This window comes from Crinia signifera, chromosome 6 (genome assembly GCF_055691185.1).
Source record: "Crinia signifera chromosome 6, ASM5569118v1, whole genome shotgun sequence".
Taxonomy (NCBI): domain Eukaryota; kingdom Metazoa; phylum Chordata; class Amphibia; order Anura; family Myobatrachidae; genus Crinia; species Crinia signifera.
Window position 1 is genome coordinate 183,139,488 of NC_139222.1, and position 22,259 is coordinate 183,161,746.

At 41.6% G+C, this 22,259-nt stretch overlaps 1 protein-coding gene across 3 annotated transcripts in view; it reads right to left on the reverse strand.

The window, feature by feature from the left end:
• Nucleotides 1-22,259, reverse strand: part of QTGAL (queuosine-tRNA galactosyltransferase) — a 369,929-nt gene that overhangs the window by 246,127 nt on the left and 101,543 nt on the right. For all 3 annotated transcript variants that reach the window (XM_083148363.1, XM_083148361.1, XM_083148364.1), the window contains exon 7: nt 6,444-6,539. In XM_083148363.1, the coding sequence (XP_083004489.1) occupies nt 6,444-6,539 (96 nt within the window). The remainder of the gene's footprint in view (nt 1-6,443; nt 6,540-22,259) is intronic.

Sequence of the window (22,259 nt, forward strand, 5' to 3'; positions counted from 1 at the left end):
CCGCCTTCAGATCTCCTACCCCATAAAGGTAAGAGTCCTAACACACGTAATGCTGTTGTTTTTCTGCACCTTGAAAACGGGGATACCACCCCGAAACGTCGGACACCTATGCACGATTGATTGCTGTGATGTAAAATAAATGCATTGATTTTCTTCAACAAGACTGCCAGTGCCGCCATTTCTTCCTCTAACGTAGTTACTTGTATCGGAAGGCACGACAGCAGATACCTTTCAAGGGAGGAGTGCCGGTCCGTTACTACCGTCTATATATATATACACATATATATATGAGTGATAATATGCGGCATGCCTATATTGTGTGTGTGAAGGTGGCTGTATCTGCATCTGAAATGCTAGACTACAACATTCTCAAGTTAAAACACTGTAATGTAAGAAAAGGGTAAAATATCCAAAAACCATCTAACACACAAGGGGGCCTGATTCAGAAATGGACACAGATGCTACAGTTTCAGTCCTTTGGCAGCTGCCCATTTGTAATTTTATACAACTGTCCCTGCAAAGCTCTTCCATGGTGTACTTCCATGTGTAGGAATGCACAAGGACTGAGTGTCCAGTCAACAGATGCTGTAATATCACCCGGTGTCTTAAGATGCCACCATTAATTGCAACATCAACAGTAGCAAAACAAAAAAATCCATAAAAATACACATTGGGTATGTTTTTGAGTCAAGGTGTCCCAAAATTTACCATGTAAGTGAGTAGAAGTTGATTCGAATATTGACTGTAAGCCATATCAATCATGCATTTACTAACCAAATCACAATTAATACTCCTTTCAGACCGAATACTCAACCCAGGTTGAGGTGCGGTGTGAAAGCGCCAACCCGGGTCGAGCAACCTGGGATTTCAAAGCTGGTCACGACCATGGCACCGACTCCTAGGTGTGCCCCAGTGGTGCTCCATCTGACAGCACCATCCACGTGTAGGCTTCCCTCAACTTTGCCCCCCCCCCCCTTGATGAATCGTACACTAAACTCTCCTGCCAATCGATACTACAAAGACAAAAGATTTTGACTAATATATCATGCGCTTAAATAGCAGCCCCAAAACCACAACCAAAAAAATTGGAGAACCACTCCAGAGGTTAGTTACATAAAATACTGTGTGGAATTTGGTAGGTAATCAAGGCGCTTTGCAAACATTCAAGGTGAAACCCAAAAAACAAAAGAAAAAAACCACAATAGTGTAATATGGTTTTAACAGTACATAACAGTTCAATTAAAACTGGAGTCGACTCGTACCGAATTAAATGGTCTACATATGAGGTAGACAATAAGGCGTAGGGAGGGAAACATGCTTGTCACAATGGAACCAAGAACTCCTCTCCCTTTCTTTAGATGCTCCTGCCAATCGCTCTCCCCTGTCGATTGCCCAGGCACCTGAACGCCTGAGCACCTCAAAACAGCCGAATGCCACTGAGTGGCCAAATGCCTGACAAGGAGACAGCAAAAGCAATAGAACAGCGGCAGGCCAAGGGGAGCAGTGGCAGCCCCTTCAGTAATGAGTACTCTGGGGCAGAAAAACCAGACCTGGGAGGTTTGTCATGACCCAGAAAAACCCACCACTTAATGGGTTAAATCAGCTCACCCACTATTGCCAAACCAAAAATTAATAGTCAGCACATTACACTGTTTCGATAGGGAGATAGAGCTTTTAAAAATGTTTGTTGCTAGACAGACAGCAACATATGCACAGATCCCCTTCCCTATTTTAACAGTGCTCTCCAGGAGGAATGGAAACAACAAAAGACTTACGAATAGCAGCTTCAAAGGCCAAGGGTCCAACCGCAAAACTGCACCTGTCTCTAACCTGCAACACTTAATCCAGAGACCATTTAAAGGGGATTGGAAAGGCCTGTTAATGGTAAAGCCAGGCAAGGTAGGATTGCATGTGCAATCGTGGGTTTCCCACAGGCCCCCTGGAATATCATGGTGGGAAAGATAGCATTTCCAAGAAGGATTTTGACATGTACACGGAGTAAAAATTCATAAGCTTGGTTTTATGGCATGCAGATAACTGAACACACATGAGCTAAAATTTAGCTGTATACACATTATTATACTGTATACACATTATATATATATATATATATATATATTCAGCAATTTTAAGAAAAGCTGAGTATTTTAATAAACATTTAAAATGCATTATGTTTCATCCCCATCATTGACTTTGGAGACCTTAATGAAACCATTATTTATTTAAAAGACAAAAAGCATTCTATGAAAGAAAAAGACAACCTCTCTGAGAATTTCTTCCCCTCTCAAATGTAAGGCGTAAACAAAGTTATTCCATAATGGTGTCACACAGGTGTATTAATAGATTACATTTTACCAAACAATAATCATTGTGCTCTGGCACAGCCAACAAACTTCCTACTGATGACCATGGCACATCAGTATGGGGAAATACTGACTGCTAACATACTGAACCGTAACTATGGAAGAAACTATAAACTAAGGGGTGAATTTACTAAGTTTTGCTCTCTATTACAATATGGTGGGCACTGCCTCTGGATAGCTGTCTAGAAATCCAGTATTTACTAACAATCAGATTTGAGAATCACATCCCACCGCTATGCCCATAGTATTTTGTCTGAAACCTTGTCAGATTACCCCTTTCCAACAGAACCCACCAAATTGACCAATCGATTACCCCTTTCCAACAGAACCCACCAAATTGACCAATCTGCGCTCTTTGAGGAACAATGAGGGGGGGGGGGCAGGGGGGGGGGGGTGTTGTTTAATAAAATGCAATATTTGCTGTGTGTGTCTCCTGTCTTTTGTTTAATATTTTTTTTTTCCAGGTGGAGTATAGGTATCAGAGGGTGATTGATGCCCGGGAATGCTGGAATTTTTGTGATTAAATCAGTGCCATCACGCTCAGGCGTCAATGCTGAAATCTATAGTCCACCTGTAAATATTACTTAACCATTAAACCATTACATGAGCCTAGGTTCCCTATTTGGGAAGTGGACTGGTTGGGGGCTGGTTGACATTATGGCAGAGGAACCCCATACTTTATGGGGATGCGGTCATTTGGTCTACTGCATTATGGTAGAAAGTCATTAGGTCGAATCCATTAGGTCGACATGCTAAAAGGTCGACATGACTCTAGGTCGACATGGGAAAAGGTCGACATGATTCTAGTTCGAAAGGTCATTAGTTCGACAGGTCATTAGTTCGACAGGTCATTAGTTCGACAAGGTCATTAGTTCGACATTGTCTATGTCGACATTCACAAGGTCGACATGGAGTTTTTCACTGTTTTTTGAGCCAACATGTGCCGACAGGCGGTATTTCATGCCCTACCATCCACTAGGGCGTGGTGGGAGAATAAAATAGTGTGCCGAGCGTAGCGAGGCACCGTGTCCGACGCATTGCGAGCGCAGCGAGCGATGCGAGGGGATGCAGTGCACTTTAAACTGTGTCCATGTCGACTGTGTTGACATTCAGGTAAAAAAACTGTGAAAAACCCCATGTCGACCTTGTGAATGTCGACATAGACAATGTCGAACTAATGACCTTTTCGCACTAATGACCTGTCGAACTAATGACCTTTCGACCTAGAATCATGTCGACCTTTTCCCATGTCGACCTAGAATCATGTCGACCTTTTAGCATGTCGACCTAATGGATTCGACCTAATGACTTTCTACCATAATGCAATAGACCAAATGATCCCAACCCACTTTATGCTATAGTGTTAGGTTGGTTCAACCTAGTGCTGGTTTTTGGAAAATAGATGGGACCCAAAACAGTTTTGTCCCCCTTTTTTTTTTTTAAACAGCACAGACTCATAGATCCGAGACTGGATATTTTATATATATTTTATTTTCCTACTGTGCATTGTATCACAACAACCCTCCTGCCAAAAGGTATTATTTCAGTAGATTTTCTGCCACTTTGTAAATCAGGAGGGTCTATTCTACAGTTAAACCTTGATAGTCTGTCTAAAGTCTGTGCCTTACGTAACTAAACTATAAGCTTAGTAAATTTATACTGAGATTATAAAGTGATAATTTATATTTGTATGCATATGTTATTTCTGCAGATATCTGCTTCATGTGCAGTTGTGTGTAGATGACAGATTTGCTCTAAAGATTACCCGAATGTACTCTGCAAAATAATGAAGTTGAAAAAGTCAAAAACACCACATGCAGAAAATTACACAACACACTAGAACTTGGTATTGTTTAGAGGACATAGGAGAGGAAGTCAGAATTCTGGCTTGTTTGTGACCCTTGAATTGTGAAATACAGTGAGGCAGAGGATTTTACAATGTGAGGTTAAAAAATACAGTCTGTTCTTGAACTTGGATGTGTTAAACACCATAAACGGAAAGTAATGTAAATGCAGTGCCTTATTCTCTCACTTGCATTTCATGGTTTTTGCTTTTACCAGGATATTAGTAAAGGTCTGGTGGGAACAGGTAGGTATGTAAAATAGAAGTTCATGGGGACAGAAAGGTATGTAAAATACCAAAAGGAACAGGTTATTAATATCCCTTTCAGACAGAAAAGTCTGAAAATCCCAGCAAATACACAGCATTTCAAATGCCGGGTCATTTTGCCGGCAGCAGCCTGACCCCCCTTCACACAGAAGAACAAATTACCGGGTTGAAAATTTCTACCCGGTAATTTGCTGAATAACACAGGTATTTCTTCTGTGTGAAAGGGTCAACACAGGTCATAAATCCCGTGTCCTCGACCCTGGTCAATTCCAGGGTTGGAGACACTGGATTTACGACATGGGTGTGCCCTTTCACACAGAAAAAGGACCCGTGTATTTAAAGAAATTCCCGGGTGGAACTGCTTCACCCGGGTATTTCATTTTCTGTGTGAAAGGGGTATAAGTAAAGCACCAATGTGGATAGGCTTGTAAGTAACATACCAATGGGAATGGGTTAGTAACTAAATGACAAATGGGGTCGGGTATACAAGTAAGACACCAATGGGGATTTATTAATTTGTTCTTTCCAGTTACTTATATAGTGTGTGAATATTCCATAGCATTTTACAAAGAAAAGGTAGCCATTTAAATCAGTTCCTGGCTCAGTAGTTTCCAATCTATAGTCCTTACCACAGGAACACACAAATATAGGGCTATTTTGTTGTAAATTAACCTACAAGTATATTTTTGGATTGTGGGAGGAAACCTGAGTACCCACAGGAAACCCGCACAAGACCTCAGTGCTGTGAGGTAATAATGCTAACCATTCCACCAGCATGGGTTAGCAGCTAAAACACCAATGAGGATGGGTTATTAAGTAAAACACCAATAGTGATGTTAGAAACAATGTTTCTATTTAGTGTTATCTGCATTCAAAATGTAAGCAAAACACATTTTTAAAACATCGGGGTAGATGTAACATATCGTTATGGGTAAGAAGCAGATTAGCACTGTTATGTGCGCTGATACTGCTTCTCCTCATGTATGAAGGAGAAGAAGTGTGCCAAATAACAGGGGCAATACTTCCGCGCATGCGCACTGGAGCCAGCAAAGTGGGGGAAACGACACAGCGCACTAGGCTGTATTGTTGGTGGAGGTCCTTTACGTGCCACTTTCTAACATTTACCCCACCATTAGGTATGAGCGCTGTGGGCTCCAGACACTCTAACCAAAACCATTCCAGCATAAAAAGTGTTGTTTTAGGGCTTTACTGCAAAGAAGAATGAATCTAGGGAATGTGAACACATGAACTGACATGGCTAATGTAAAGGGAGAGAGAAAATGATCATCTAAGCTGCAGACAATGGGGCAGATGTATTAAGTCTTAACAAGAGATAAATGCAAGGGTGATAAGGAGAGATAAACGTCCGGCCAATCACCTGCTAACTGTCATGTTACAGGCTGTGCTTGAAAAAAGTCAGTAAGGAGCTGATTGGCTGGACGTTTATCTCTCCTTATCACCCTTGCATTTATCTCTTGTTAAGGCTTAATACATCTGCCCCAATGGCCCTTATTCTGGTTCAAATTCCTTCTCAAATGGACAAAGCCATATGCACTGCAGGGGGGGCGGATGTAACATGAGCAGAGATAATTAGATTTAGGTGGGGGTTTACTTCAGAGTGAGATCTATATCGCAGTGTAAAAATAAAGCAGTCAGTATTTTCCCTGCACAGAAACAAAATAACTCACCCACATCTAACTTTCTCTGCACAAGTTACATCTGCCCCACCTGCAGTGCACATGATTTTGTCCATTTGAGAAGGCATTTGCCTTTGCAAGGGAACCAGAATAAGGGCCATAATGCACTGACTGGCAGTAGCATAACATACAGAACATGACTGAACTGAGGTATGGCTTTAGAAAACACTGTATAAGGTGTGCAGCCAGAAGAAGGGGCATGGCTTAATGTGCCACCTGGAACAAATGACATATAAGGCTTTTGATCAATTAAAATTTTCTGAAATAAGTCACCTGCGTCATGAGCTGATCCTGTGTCAGACCATTGATCCATCGAGTGTAGCGTTCTGTTGCCTCTGCAGGTTCCCGTCTCACCTGGCTGCCAATAATCTACAAACAGAAGATAGATGGAGAAAGGACAATGAGAGGCCTAAAAGAAATGATGGCTTTCTTTCCAGCTCTAGCTGAAATACTGTACAGGAATATATTATAAAAAAAAGATTTATAAAGGGTTATATCACAATGAATGCAAGACTACTAAGAGCTGATAATTAAGTGAAACACAGGTGTGGTGGAGTTAGCGGAGAGATGCAGATTATGGGTTAACCCAGAGTTGGGGTTAATTAAAAAAAATGTAGCAAGATATTTGTGGTATGGATGAAAGTCAAGCTTTAGCACTGAACAATGTGGCTCTGTGTATAAGGATGTGTCTGCATTTGCTAGGGGAATGGTTAAGGAATGACAACCATTCTGTTCAATCAACACTGGAAAGATGTTATTTTGCCTTAATGTAATTATCAACGATTTTCTGAGCGATGACATCAAACAACTTCATTAAAAATAAAGTTGTTTCCAGAATAATATAGATGAGATGACTCGAGCAAAGGTGGAAGAAGAGATTTAACATTTTTTTAGATGCTTCATTGAATTGTATGTTAGGCAAATACATGGGCACGATCAGATGTATGTTCAATTTAGACAGCTGGCAAGAGCATAATTAGTGACCATTGGGGATACCCAATTAGCAGTGGTAATTTTACACTGCTAATGGATTCACTGGGGTTACCATATTAGCCCCGATACTAGTGTGATCGCACAATGGGGCAGATGTAAGCCTTAACAAAAGATAAATGCAAGGGTGATAAAGAGAGATAAATAGCCAGCCATTCACCTCCAAACTGCCATATTATAGGCTGTGTTTTAAAAAAGTAAGTGAGGAAGTGATTGGCTGGACGTTTATCTCTCTTTATCACCCTTGCATTTATCTCTTGTTAAGGCTTAATACATCTGCCCTAATGTACCAATCCTCCTGTTGGGCTGCTGCAGCTCCCTGCCTCATTAGCACCGCTGTCCCAAGCCTCTTAATGGGACATCTTTTAGATTAAAAAAATGGGTTTGAATTGGATAGGCAGACAGTGGGGGGTATTCAATGCCACAGCGAGCGGCCGGCGAGGGGGTTAAACAGCGAGGATTGCAGAAAACCAGTGATCCTCGCTGTTTAACCCCCGCGCTCGCTCTATTCAACGTTCTCTGGAAATCCTCGTCGTCACAGGACGGCGAGAATTCCCCAAAACAGCGAGACCCACGGCTACTGCAGAAAACTCGCAGTTTTTAGCCGCGAATCTCGCTGCTTCTGGAGCCGCATCCGCCAACTCCCCCTCGCTCAAAAAACGGAGCGAGGGGAAATTGGCGTATGAGGGGGCTGTGTTGAATGCTGTCAGGGTGAGTGGTGACAGTGAGCAGGAAGCCCTGCTCGCTGTCACCACTCGCAAACAGCATTCAATACCTGCCAATGACTTTAAAGCTAAAATCGTGATATGAACCCTTTTTTACGTCACTAATAGGATACTTCTGTATGTTTGTTTGATATTAGAAAAAAGCAAAAGAAAGTGCTAAGTATAGAAATTAATTAACCCAGTCTAAATTGATTAATTAATAAATGTATCATTTTATATTTTGATATATAAAAAAAGAGCAATCAAAAATATACAAAACATTATATAGACATGACAGCAATAAAAATGTAGATATACAATGTATTAATATGTACCGGCCGATACATCACAAGAAAAGCGGGGAAACACATCGGCCCTTTACTCTTGCCATTTGACTCCCCACCGGCACAACAAGGTCGGGACCAGCACCAGGTTATGGTCTCTAATTATCCCGATTATCCATGGACGCTGAAATGATCAGATACCACCTTCTGGCTTACCACACTAATTATTGGGCTCTACCATTCCCTGCATGCTATTCAGCTAAGTAAACAGAGGATTGGTAACTATTGACTACTACCTTCCGAGCAGACTGCTTTTGCACACAGGAAATGGCTGACTTTTCGTTGATTAATTATACTAGCAACAGTGGGTCAATTCTTGTGTGATCATGGATCCAATTTTTCTTAAATTTTTTTTTATTTCCACTTTTTTTTTATTTTATTATTACTATTTTTCTTGTGATGTATCGGCCGGTACAAATTAATACATTGTATATCTAACTTTTTATAGCTATCATGTCTATATAATGTATTATGTATTTTTTGATTACTCTTTTTTATATATAAAAATATAAAATTATACATTTATTAATTAATCAATTTAGACTGGGTTAATTCATTTCTATTCCTAGAGCTTTCTTTTGATTTTTTCTTTCTCTTACACTGGTAATCTTCTCTTGATTGGTGATCCCACTCTGATAGCAGCTGGAGTAGTTTATGTCTTTTTGGGTTTTTTTAGCGCTCAGAATTTGTTGTTGTTTTTGTTGTTGTTAGATATTAATTTGCAATTGATGTATAATATAATGTCATATTAATGTGGCCTTTATATATTTACAAAATGACTTGCTGCATCCTGATAGCTCTTGCACTGATGTTAGTAGTATTTTGCATTATTCCCTGTAATACATACATCTCCCTTGTGAACACTACAATAATTACACCACAATTTACCTACAGTATAGATATCATTTGCTAAAGTACATATGTGTTCAGAATAACCGTTGTGCATAGTAGCGTAACACAATATTTTTGCAGCTTAATGCCAAACATATAAAACATCCCTTACTAAAGCAAGCCAACAGAAACCCTTATGGCATATGGGAAGTTAAGTTCCAAAACTGTTGTTATAATGCTGACAGGTCCATGATTGCAAGAGAGCCTCTTTAAGTGCTTAAACCAACCACACTGAAGGTCTTCTCAGACATTATCCCCTAGAGAGCAAGAAATCACCCATTAGCTAAAAAATATCATTACATTATTTTGGGAAACGGAATACTAATGAATGAAGAAAAAAAGAAACAATAAGCTATGTTCTGTGAACAGACTTCCAAAACACAGATACTGAGTGCACGGCTTCAAATAAGCACATTTTGTTTTAAATACACACTGAACACCTGGTCTGTGTTTATTCGCAGGCTAATCCAAACTGCATTGCCAGTGATTGAGAATCTGTGGTCAGCGGCAGCAGATCCAGCCCTAAACTATGAAAATTTGCCATTCCTCAAACTTTCAAGTGTTCCCTGAAAACTCACCTCTTCAGGCAAGCCTATCATATTTAAGGGTACTTGTGGATTATCACGGCTCCCACGATGGCCATCGTATGCGAAAAAATCGCATTGCATCGCATGCGATTTGATTGCATGCGATCGCATACGATTTTTCACTGAAAAGCAGCCAAATGCATTGGAATTAGTATGAAACATGTTCAATGGCCCCCAAATGGCATTTTTGAGGCTGTACCACCCCCACTATCAACGCAAACCCGAAGCGTGGCGAGCGCAGCGAGCCCGCGAGGGGCGGCGGTACGCGTCCTACGACCTTTTCATACCCCCACTATCCACGTCGGCGTGGAGTTGAGAATAGAAAGTGTGGTGAGCGCAGTGAGCCACCGAGCCCGAAGCGTGGCGAGCGCAGCGAGCCCCACGAGGGGACACGGATACCTTCACAGGTATCCGCGTCCCCTCACGGGCTTCACAGGTGTCCGCGTCCGCTCGCCACGCTTCGGGCTCAGTGGCTCGCTGCGTTTGCCACACTTTCTATTCTCAACTCCACGCCGACGTGGATAGTGGGGGTATGAAAAGGTCGTAGGACGCGTACCGCTGCGCTCGCCACGCTTCGGGTTCGCGTTGATAGTGGGGGTGGTACAGCCTCAAAAATGCCATTTGGGGGCCATTGAACATGTTTCATACTAATTCCAATGCATTTGGATGCTTTTCAGTGAAAAATCGTATGCGATCGCATGCGATGCGATTGCATGCGATTTTGACAAAAAAATGCAAAAATCGGTAAAAATCGCATCGCATGCCACTATATATGGCATGCGATAGGAGCCGTGATAATCCACAAGTACCTATTTAAGTACCACACACATAACCCTCTGAGGCACTTATGAATTATATAGCTTCCCTTCTGGACTTGCAACTAGGTGGGGCTGCTATGCTATTACTGGTGCCTGTCCTTGTGTTTCCCTCCTATATCCCTATAGATTGTAAGCTTGCAGCAGGGCCCTCCTACCTCCAAGTCTGTCTGTTGGTACCCAGTTTGTTTTATCGCTGTCTACTATTGTAAAGCGCAACGGAATCTGCTGCGCTATATAAGAACTGTAAATAAATAAATTTGCAAGACAATTTAACTGAACAAAGGGGTATTAAAGAAGGCAATGTAGGCCTCACAAGTCTACCAATACAGTGGGGCAAAAAAGTATTTGGACAGCCACCGATTGTGCACGTTGACCCACTTAAAAAAATGGGCGAGGTCTGTAATTTCCATCATAGGTACACTTCAACTGTGAGAGACAGAATGTGGGGGAAAGAAACAGGATATCCTGAAATCCTGGTCTGTAATAGTGATTTCAAAACTTCAGCCTAAAGGATTTTTTCATGTATGGGAAATGAATACTAACACAATGTTACACCCGATTTTCTGAAGAATGGTATGTTAATAAACATACGATACAATAAATGCTTACAAAACTGGGTACTTGTTTAGTTTCACGGCGGCAGCATGGCCGTGCGCTACTTCCGAGTCTGTGTCCCCTTGCGGGCTCACTGCCAACGTGAATAGTGGCGGTATGAACTATCCACATTGGCATTGAGTTTATTTTAGAAAGTGTGGCAAGCGCGAGGGGACGCCGACCCGGAAGTAGCGTGCCGCCATGAAACTAAACAAGTACCCAAAACTGCATAGCAGGTGTTTCAAATAAATCCCTTATTCAGCATACTGTCCGTTTAAGCATAGTTGATTACAATTAGAAACCAGTATTTAAAGACATTTACATTTTTGAAATCTTTGTGGTGTTCAGTACCTCAAGCTTGTGGTGTCTTGCAGAAAAAGCACAATTAAAAGACCCCAGAGGATGTTTTTTCATTAAGTGTTGATTATTTACACATAATGACTTCTCCCATCTCCTAGGCATAAAAACAATGCTGGCAGCAAGATACATTTTAATCATCATTATACTTTTGAGGACTGCAGGGCAGATGTGCTTTCTAGTCAGAATTGACAAATTTGCAGGCTGACAGGAATAACTTTTTGCAGTCAAAATACCGACAACACACAGACAAAAAAAAAACAGACACGGTCAATATAACAACATTTATTATGCCGACATTCAATTGACGACAGTCAAAATACCGACATTTCAACCTGTCGACAAGTGTTTCTGTGGGTTTTTTGGTGTCAAGGCCGACGTAGGACAACATGGACACCATCTAAGTGTACCGCATCCCCCTCACATGGCGGGCGCAGGCATCAGTATTATGCAGGCAACAGAATTGAATATTAGCTATGGAAAATAGAAATGGCACATTCATGTTATTGCCGCATCAGAAGAGAGGCATAAGACAAACGGGAATTCAATTTCTGTTTGACCGATGGTCAATATACCGACATTCATTATACCAACATGTTCAATTGACCGACATGGTCAATATACCGACATTTATCATGCTGACAGGTCAACATGTCAACATGAGTTTTCAAGCAATTTATGCCCAAAAATAGACTTTTTCAATTGAACATGTCGGTATTTTGACTGTGTCGATATTTAGACTGTCGGTATAATGATAATAGCTAAATCATACTAAACCCGACAGGAGGGACAGCGCTGACCCTGGCAGGAGTGGGAGTTTACACACTTTAAAGTACAAACCAGTATGTACTGTACTAAATTACAATTGTGGCTTTGGAGACCCATAAGATCTACAGAAACAATTTTTGATGAGTTTAATGAAAAAGTTCAGTTACATCTCCATTATGTTCTCTCTACTTTTTCAAAGTAAACAAATTAACACTAACAATTGTAAATCAATAAAACACACTGTGCAATTCTCACATGCGATTTGAACTTTTTAGTTCAAATCACATCGTATCTAGTTCAAATCGCACTGTGCTTATTTTGCCTAGCTTCCATGTAGTCCATATCGCAAGGCACAATAGTATGTGCAGGCAGGTATTTTTGTACTACATCGTATCATGTCTAGTTCAAATTGCACCCCGCGCAGGGTGAGCATCAACCTGTGGCCAAATCCAACATTCGGATTTGGACACTGCATTGAATAGGTAGTGTCGGATCCATTCCGACAAAAGAATGTCAGAATGGTTCCGACACTAATTGAATATACCCCGTTGTGCATTATAAAACAAAACAAACCGTCAAGGGCTAGTGATAAGAGAATGTTGGTTAGCATGGCAAAAGTTATAAGAAAGAGAAACTTCCCATGGATGGCAATAGAAAATGAGAGGGCTCTTGCTGATATTGAGAACACGAGTAAATCACAAGGACTAAGATGTTTTGTACACCTAATTCTTGAAATATAACCCACACACCCAGACATAATTCTGAACAAGTTAATGGCCTGGAAGTCTCCCAGCCATGGTCCACCGGCTGAACACAAACAGCAGCTGGCCGCCCGCTGGATTCATTTCAAAGCATATCAACATTTCACCCCGTCGCTGATACTAATCTTGAAAAAAGTCCAAGTGGAGACAAAATCATTGATATGCTTTGATATAGTAGTCATTAAGATGTCAGGGAGATGAGAAGTCCAAATGCTGCATGCTGTGCTGGCTGTACACAGGATCCAAGCCCTGATATTTAGTAGCATTGTATCAGAAGATGGTTTAAGGATGGGATCTTGTGCTCTGTGGCTGTCAATCAGCTGTTAGCTCTCAATTTGAACAGTATATGATCACTCAGTTTATAGTATTTTGTACCAACTTCAGATGATTCATTTAATAATGGAACTTTTACTGTATATTGATTCCCCCCCTACATTTCAAAGCCAATGATCATTTGTTTCCAAATGTTACCAGATTTTTGTTCCAGCCAGGCAGATCGGACAATAAAGGGGATTATTCAATATTGGATTCCGACTGTCGAAATGTTCCTAAATCGGATTCATGGCCCGTTTTTGCTCTTCTCGACAGACTTGACAGGCATAATTCAATGTTCCATCTGATGAGTGTCAAATGGGGGGCGTGTCAGTGAAACCAGCTGCAGATTGTCGAGAAATGTCTGTGAATTCAACAATCCCCCATCGGAAATAGTGCCCACCTAAATTCTCTCTGCACAAGTTACATCTGCCCCACCTGCAGTGCACATGGTTTTGTCCATCTAAGAAGGATTTTGTCAGAAAGAGTGAACTAGAATAAGGCCCATATTCTGTCCATGTTGACCATTTAACATTCAATCTTTTTACTCTGTTGACCTATTGCCTGTCTTTATACTGTCGAGCATAAACCCGCACCTATTCTATATAGAACAATGAATGTAAACCATTTCATTTCACAAATTAAAACAATGTCACCAGAAGGGGACGTCAGAGTGACCGGAACGTGTCGGAGTTGGCCGTCATTCCGCCAGTTCAGAATTCCACTACAGGTCAGGGCGGTAGATGAGATAGTAGATCTTAGTGCTTAGTGTTGCAGAAGAAAAGCCTTTTCATATTATAATCGGAAATTCCAGAAAGACCTGCACATATGCAATACCGCAGTACTGCAGTGTGTTAAACCAAAAATCCTACCCTTGCTATAACGAAAGCGTGGGCGAGGCTAACCTTGGTCTCCAGATCCTGTGCTTCATAAGGCACACAGCAGTGAAGAATAGATACACTAGATACATTTATTTATGTTGGCTGAATAAATATACAAGATAATTTTACCAGTTCACTGAGAACCACAGATATTATGGAGACCCAAAACTAAAAGAAAGAAGTCTGATGATGACAGAGGGAAGAAAAACCACAACTTCAATTAAGAAGCCATGTAAAAACTAGCACAGAAGCCAGGATCATCGGGTCATTAGCGGAGTTCAAGGCAAATATTGCTTCTTTGAACTCTTTGGGATTTAGGGATTCTAATCATTGAACAGGGAACTTCATTTAAGTATTTTTGCAGATACTTCTCTATTCTGCATTTTTACTTGCTTTCACAATTAGTGTATGACCAACTGTCCAATAGCGATCATTTCTATGGTGGTGGTATTATTAATCTGAGTGCATCAGGAGTCAAATCCAAAATGTTTGACAGCGAATCGGAGTCTCTGCATAAACCACCATGCCTAAAATGGCAATGCAATGACAGTGATCTGTGATATTCTCTAGGAGGCAACAAGTTTTCCCTACCAGTTTTCAAAGAAGATGGATGGTCATATTCCATGGATCACACAGCCCTGTCCTTGTACAGTGCAGCCCCACTGCTGTTAATACTACCATGCCCTTTATCAGCCAGGAACAGCATGTATGTATATCAGCCATGCAGCATCACTTGTGGTAGCAAGTCCCCCTAATATGAGTGGATAGGGGAAATTGGGACACTTAATGTTATGAAATTTCACAAGTAGCCCCTTCTGTACATAATACTTAGAGATGTGCTGACATACATTGTGGTAATTACCCTATGCAAACACAAATGAGATGTATTCACCACTAATCAGTTATCCACTATGAGTTTTCTGGAGGAGTTGTTAATTATACAAGACACAAAGGTCATTTGAAAGAAATTAAAGTCTTATGAAATTTAACTTTGAAATAGATATATCTATATACAGTGTATATATATATATATATATATATATATATATATATATATATATATATATATATATATATATATATATAGCTATCTCCATCCATCTATCTATTAAATATAGGTACCTGCATGTCCCTGTAGATGGGGGTACATTACAAAATGGCATCGGCACGCTGTGGAACTCCAGTCTCACACCAGTACTTTGGGTAATGTTTCTTTATTAGAATATACAAGCGGCGTTTCAGTACAAATGTAATGTCTTCAGGCTAAACACATACTGTATACACACAGCTTACCTTTTAAATCATACACCCGATTGGGGTTGAAGGGGAAGGAGTAAGCTGGTTTTCTGAATGTCAGAATATTGAAAAGTCCCAGTACTGGCTGCTTTTGTTAAATAGTATCACCAACAAAATGGCACCTCCCGTACATTTATGTGGGCTTTAAGAGATGCAACTGCTATATTTTTTATTATATCTATCTATCTATCTATCTATCTATATATATATATATACATACACACACATATATATATATATATATATATATATATATATATATATACGAAAGATGTTGTACAATGGGGAGCTACGGTGCTTCTGTAACTAAAGTTTACATAACACAGAAACTTTACCGTTATTTCCATTTTCCTGTTAACTTTCCCACATACACTTTTGTGAAAGATACAATACAATACAATTGATACAATTGATGACATGGAAGCAACATCATTGTTAACCATACATCTCCTTTAATAGTTTGGAGAGATTTACATTGAAAGCAGACATGAATATACTATGCAATGATCAAAAAAAAAAAACACACACATAAAAAGAATGGAATCAAAAGTGTGGGGGTGTGTGAGAGGCACAAGAAGCAGAGATGAATTTCTCAATATCCTGAAAGATTTATAGGGTATTTTCAGTTAAGAAACAATGAATTGCCTGGCAGCAGCACAGGAGGGTGAGTACATAGAACACATACAGTACTGTACTGTACTGTATGTGTGGACATGTACTAAGAAAGCACTGAGAGGTCTCCGTTTTGCAAGACATCAGAGAACAATATGTACATTTAATAGAAGCGATATCTTACTTCCTGCACGTAGGTGTGACAGTTGAGGTTCTTGAATTAAAAACATGTGTGTTTTTTTACCATCATTACTACATGAAAATGGCCTGACGATGTTATAGAAAGCAGGGGGGAGAACTGGGACCAGAAATCAGCCCTGGCATTTTTGGCACACAGGCCCATCTGTAGCAGGCGGGACCCTTGCGTGGCGAAGCCTCACATTGAAAATGGGGCGTGGTCTCATGCAAAGGAGGCGTGGCATCAGAAAAAGGAGGCATTACACATTATGGAACATATCGTGGGCTGCCCCCCTGCACAGTAACAGAACACCACAGGCTGCCCTCCCTGCACAACAACAGAACACCACAGACCGCTCCTCCTGCACAATAACTGGACACCACAGGCTGCTCCCCCTGCACAATAACTGGGCACCACAGGCTGCTCCCCCTGCACAATAACAGAACACCACAGACTGCTCCTTCTGCACAATAACTGGACACCAAGGCTGCAGGCCTGCAGCACTAGCAGGGGGAAATGTGCACACAAGCCGGCCGGAAGTAGGAATATGGCCATGGCTTCGGGAACATGGCCGCCGGCCTCCTGCACTGAGGACCTGTCTAAACCAGGCTTTCCCAACCACGGTCCTCAAGGCACACCAACAGTGCAGGTTTTAGTGATATCCAGGTTTGAGCACAGGTGACTTAATTAGTACCAGAGTGATTATGATTAAACCATCTGTGCTGAAGCCTGAATATCACTAAAACCTGCACTGTTGGTGTGCCTTGAGGACCGTGGTTGGGAAAGCCTGGTTTAGACAGGTCCTCAGTGCAGGAGGCCGGCGGCCATGTTCCCGAAGCCATGGCCATATTGTTAGAGCCGCGGCCAGCGCCACAGAACACAGGAGAGTCCCAGCCGGCACCAGCAGCCAGCGGGACTCAAAAAATCAGCCCACCTGGCCATCTGGCCCTTCTGGCATTTGCCAGAAGGGCCAGATGGCCAGTGCGACCCTGATAGCAAGCTACAAACAAGGTGTACTATTTTCAGAATGAGAGAAAAGCAGAAGCAAAGCGCAGGATACAGATACGGTTACTGACAGCTGAATTATAATTCAGTTTCAGGGCCAGATGTAATAAGCTGGAAAAGTGATAAAATGGAGAGCGATAAGTACCAGCCAATAAGCTTTTTTCACATTACAGGTTGGTTTTTAAAATGACAGTTAGGAGCTGATTGGTTTGATGGTTTATTACTCTTTAGGCCAGATGCACTAAGGGGATATTCAATCTTCAGGTCACGGCAGGCGAGCTTGCTCGCCTGCCGTGACCCAGTCCCGTTCTCGGTCAGCTCAACCGAGAACACGCAGGCGGGATTCAATGTCCCGCCTGCAGCGGGGCGAGAAGGGGGCGTGGCCGCGAGTTGCGGCCGGGAAGTGACGAGCTGCAGCCGGCAGCTCGTCACTTCCCGGCTGTTCTCGGCAGAACGAGCCCGACAGCTAGAGATGTCGGGCTCGTTCTGGCAGGAAACCCTGTTCAATGCTGTCGGGGAAGACAGCATTGAATAGGGCCCGTCGAGCATCTCCCCCACGGGAGATGCTCAACGGAGATTGAATATCCCCCTAAGCTTCAAAAAGTGATAAAATGGAGAATAATAAACAGCCCTCCAATGAGCTCCTAGCTGCTATGTTGCAGACTGTGTTTGAAAAATGTCAGCCAGGAGCTGATTGATTGTTTATCACTCTAAATGTATCACTTTCTGAAGCTTAGTGCATCTGGCTCTTTATTTTGTACAGTTCAGGCTGGGAGTGTCCCAAATAATAGATCAATGTATTAACACATATTGGTATAGCTTTCAAAATATTGCCTTTAAAAGTCACTTTGCTGTTAAGGTCCATTTACAATAGGCGATTTTGCCCAGTGTGTATGCTGACCGATGATGGGGAAAATCGCTGGGCTAAAAATTGCGCAGTGCATAAACAGTGCATACACACTGAGCGATTTTCATCTGTTTTAGCTATTTCCCTGGGGGGAACGCTATGGACAGCCGTGCACCGCATTGCTCATCTGCTGGTAATACCAGATGAGCGGCCAGCCAGCGATGATGCGGGTGCGCGCATCAGTGCTCACCGTCTATCACTGCCCCGTACACACTGGGCGGCCTTTACTCAGATTAAAGGTCCTTACACACTGGGTGACCTGGCTCTACACACATAGTGATTTTTACACTGGCCATCGATTTTCCCGGCGGTGGATGACATTCAGCCGTCCAGCCTGCCCCTGATCTGCTGGTAATACCAGCAGATGAGCAGCGGCCACCGATGATGATGAAGAAGTGTGTATCAACGCTCACCGCTGCCCCATACACACTGGGCGGCTTTTGAGCTAAAAGCAGCTTAAATGACAAAACTGAGCTGCTTTCAGCTCAAAATCGTCCAGTGTGTATGGGTCTTAACATAAAGAGCAAACAAAACCAATTCTAAAGCTGGGCATACATTCTACAATTATCTGGCAGATCATCTGACAATCCACCATTTGCTCCCAAACACTGGAAAACAGACAAAAAATTGCCGTCTGTACAAATTGGGTAAATCTGAGATTTAATTGTACAGTGCCAGTTTATGCCCAGCTTAAGGGTTTCAAAAGCAGAAAACTATGAAGCATTATATCGGGTTATGCTAAACATAAGATTCACAGAAGTTGTAGATGTAATTGGAAGATGTACAGTAGAAGTAGCCTTTAACACCTCAGTTGTAAAGTAGCTCTGTGCCATTACAGTCCCCTTAGAAAAGCGATGTGTGGTAGAATTATGGAGAATGGTTATTGCTTTTTTATGCTTACACTTGTAAGGTGCTATAATATATAAAAGGCACAAAAAGAAAAAAAAATCTTAGGCAATTTAAAGATCTCAATTTGTCCCCCAGTAAACCAAGAAAAAGCATAGCAGTGAGATGACATCATGAAATAATGCATAGAACAATGGACTCTGCTATGACAGCTTTAGTCTGTGATGTTCTGGAAAAGAATGAAGCTGCAGAGTGATGTCACACACATAAATAGCAGAGCAGTCTGGCTAGAAACAGTCTTGAATTTTAAGTGGCTTTAATTGAAAAAGAAGGAAATCTGTCCAGCATTATAATTATTCAATTAGGGAGGATTCCACTCTGATTACCAGCGAGGGAGCCTACTTTCAGTTTTTGATTCACACAACAGGGGCTTTTGCTGTCCCTCAGGTTGAACAGACCATGCTAAGCTGATGGCATTGGATCATTGCCAGTCTCGGATGTAGTGCCAAGCACGATCTCCCTGGCGCTCTAATGACAGCTACTTCGACGAGAGGGAAGGTGATTAATAAATTAAGTAGAGTGCCCTGTGAACTGAGCAAATGGTCACTTTTCTTAACAAATTTTCTCTGGATAACTGCTCACTGTAAAGCAACATCTGCGCTGTTGTCGTAATAGCAAGATTCGCATTGACGTTTGCATAAATTAAACATTCATCTCTAAATATTGCCCAGGATTATCCGCACAGCTCACGTTTTCAGCCGCGCACCGAACAATACTGGCAACGAAGTATCTTGGTGTCAAGAATATACATGGCTAAATTATTCAGTGGCACGTCCAGCATTGCTGCTGGGAGGAAAGTATACTTCTTTTTGTGCCAAGATAACGCTATGGTTGCTGCACTGCACAGTAAATTTCTGGTAAAAGTGCAGTGTGCACAGTTTAAAAGATTTTAATAGTAATTATTTTAAAGTGTTGTTTTGGCAATTTGTCATTAATAGTTGATCATAACATTTAAGAAATGTAGTTGTCTATTAAGCAATAAGAATAGTTAGTCAAGCTCACAGGCCAGGAGAAGCAGTACTGAGAAGATGCCCATAAAAAGAAATCCCAATTATCTTAATTTAATCCCGATTGTGACAATCTGAATAACACACCGCTGGACTGGCGAGAAGCTGGGACAAATATTACCACCGAGTTGCTTTTGGTGTGCACAGCAATTCAAGGGGAGGGGGCGCAACATAATATTTCAGAAGTGGTAGACACACCCCTGAAGAAATGACCAAAATCACTAGGGGTGATTCAATGTTTGCAGTTCCCATGGCTCCTATTCAAATGGCATGGTACAAATGTAATAGTTTAAGCAACCAGCATCTTTTTTTACACAAGAAGACAGAGAATCAACCATGTTTAGCAGCTTCTCCCATGATAAAAGTTGGGTGCACTGCAGTTACAGCATGCCTGGGACTAGCAACTAGCTCCAAAGCCTTTCAGGGGGGTGCAAGCATAAATCTGTGATACATGCAGCCTTTGGGACTGGTATTTGCCAGTGGTAGTTGCAGAGCCGAAATTCATTCATGGGAGCCACACCAACTGCTACCCCAAACACTGCCAAATACCTGAGACACACTGGCAGTTAGTGTAGCTCTCCTAATTGAATTTTGGATTGTGCTGACACTCTTCAGTTCCTCAGTGTGTTGTTCAAATTTCCTAGTTGATGAACAGGTATGTTCATATTGGTTGACACATTTTAAAATATTAAATTGTGATACTGAGGAAATCTGTAAAACTTGCACAGTTCAGGGCAAGGATAAGGATGAATAATTTTTCTGTGGGTGCAGGGGCAAAATAAACTCTCCAGGGTTCAAAACATTTTGTAATTAGTGCCAGTTATTGTATATATGCCGTGGGCAATACGGATGGTGTAATGGTTAGCATTACTGCCTCACAGCACTGAGGTCATGGGTTCGATTCCCACCATGGCTCTAACTGTGCGGCGTTTGTATATTCTCCCCGTACTTGCGTGGGTTTCCTCCGGGTACTCCGGTTTCCTACACAATAAGGTTAATTGGCTCCCAACAAATTAACCCTAGAATGAATGAGTGTGCGTGTACATGTGGTAGGGAGTATAGATTGTAAGGTCCACTGGGGCAGGGACTGATGTGAATGTTAAAATATTCTCTGTAAAGCGCTGCGGAATATGTATGTGCTATATAAGAAACTGTTAATAAATAAATATGCCATTCATGTAAAGCCAGGACCAGCATATAGATCTATAGGACTGGTCACCTGTGCCATCGACCTGCACCTTTTACTATATGAAATAATAGATTACTGCTCATCACTGAAGCTTTTTAAATAGGGAGAAGTTTGCCTGTGTTATAGAATTGCTGAATATTTAGCGAATTGTAATCAATATCCAATTTCACCATCAACAAATCACCAACATTTCAGAAATATTTTGGTAATTTCTACAAACTACTATAAACAGTATCAAGTTCTGGGTTTGTTGTGAATCCAACTGGAAACTGAATAGCACCAGGAGACTAAAAGTTAGCTGGGCGAATGTAGGCCTTCGCATAAGTGAGGCAACAGTAATAGTCCAACACAAATAAATAACAGAAGACAGCTGGAGACAGAAGACTTGAACAGGACACTGGTCTGGACTTGAAGAATATTAGAAGACAACTGGGGCTGGAAGATTTGCCTAGGATACCAGAGCCAAACATGGAGATCAACACCGAAACCGGACCACCGGTGTGATATAAACAAAAAGTCTGTATAGGAGCTCAGGAGGTTGGTCTTGTCCATACATTTTATGATTGGTAGCCACCAGCACTAGTTTTGCCTATCACTTTGAGCACAAATAATTTGTTTTGGTCAACAGCCAGAGATTTCATAGAAGCCGAACAGCAGTGGTTCATTACTGCTGACTGCTTAGCAACATTCAGGATCTCTGATGTGCCACATAACACACACACATACAAAATTATGGATTTCGCATTTTCCAGTTTAAATACAATAAGGACATATTCTAAGAGTTACACCAAGCATGGGGAACAAAATACATTAGGTCAGATAAAAAGAAGTGGCAGACGCATCTGGCCATACATTCAAAATAAGTACAGGGACATTAACATAACTCTATATGGACAAATATTTATAAACTGGGACCGCTACTTAGACATGTAATAGACACAGAGTTCTTGAATACTTGCTGGACACTCCCTGGCCTCAAGAG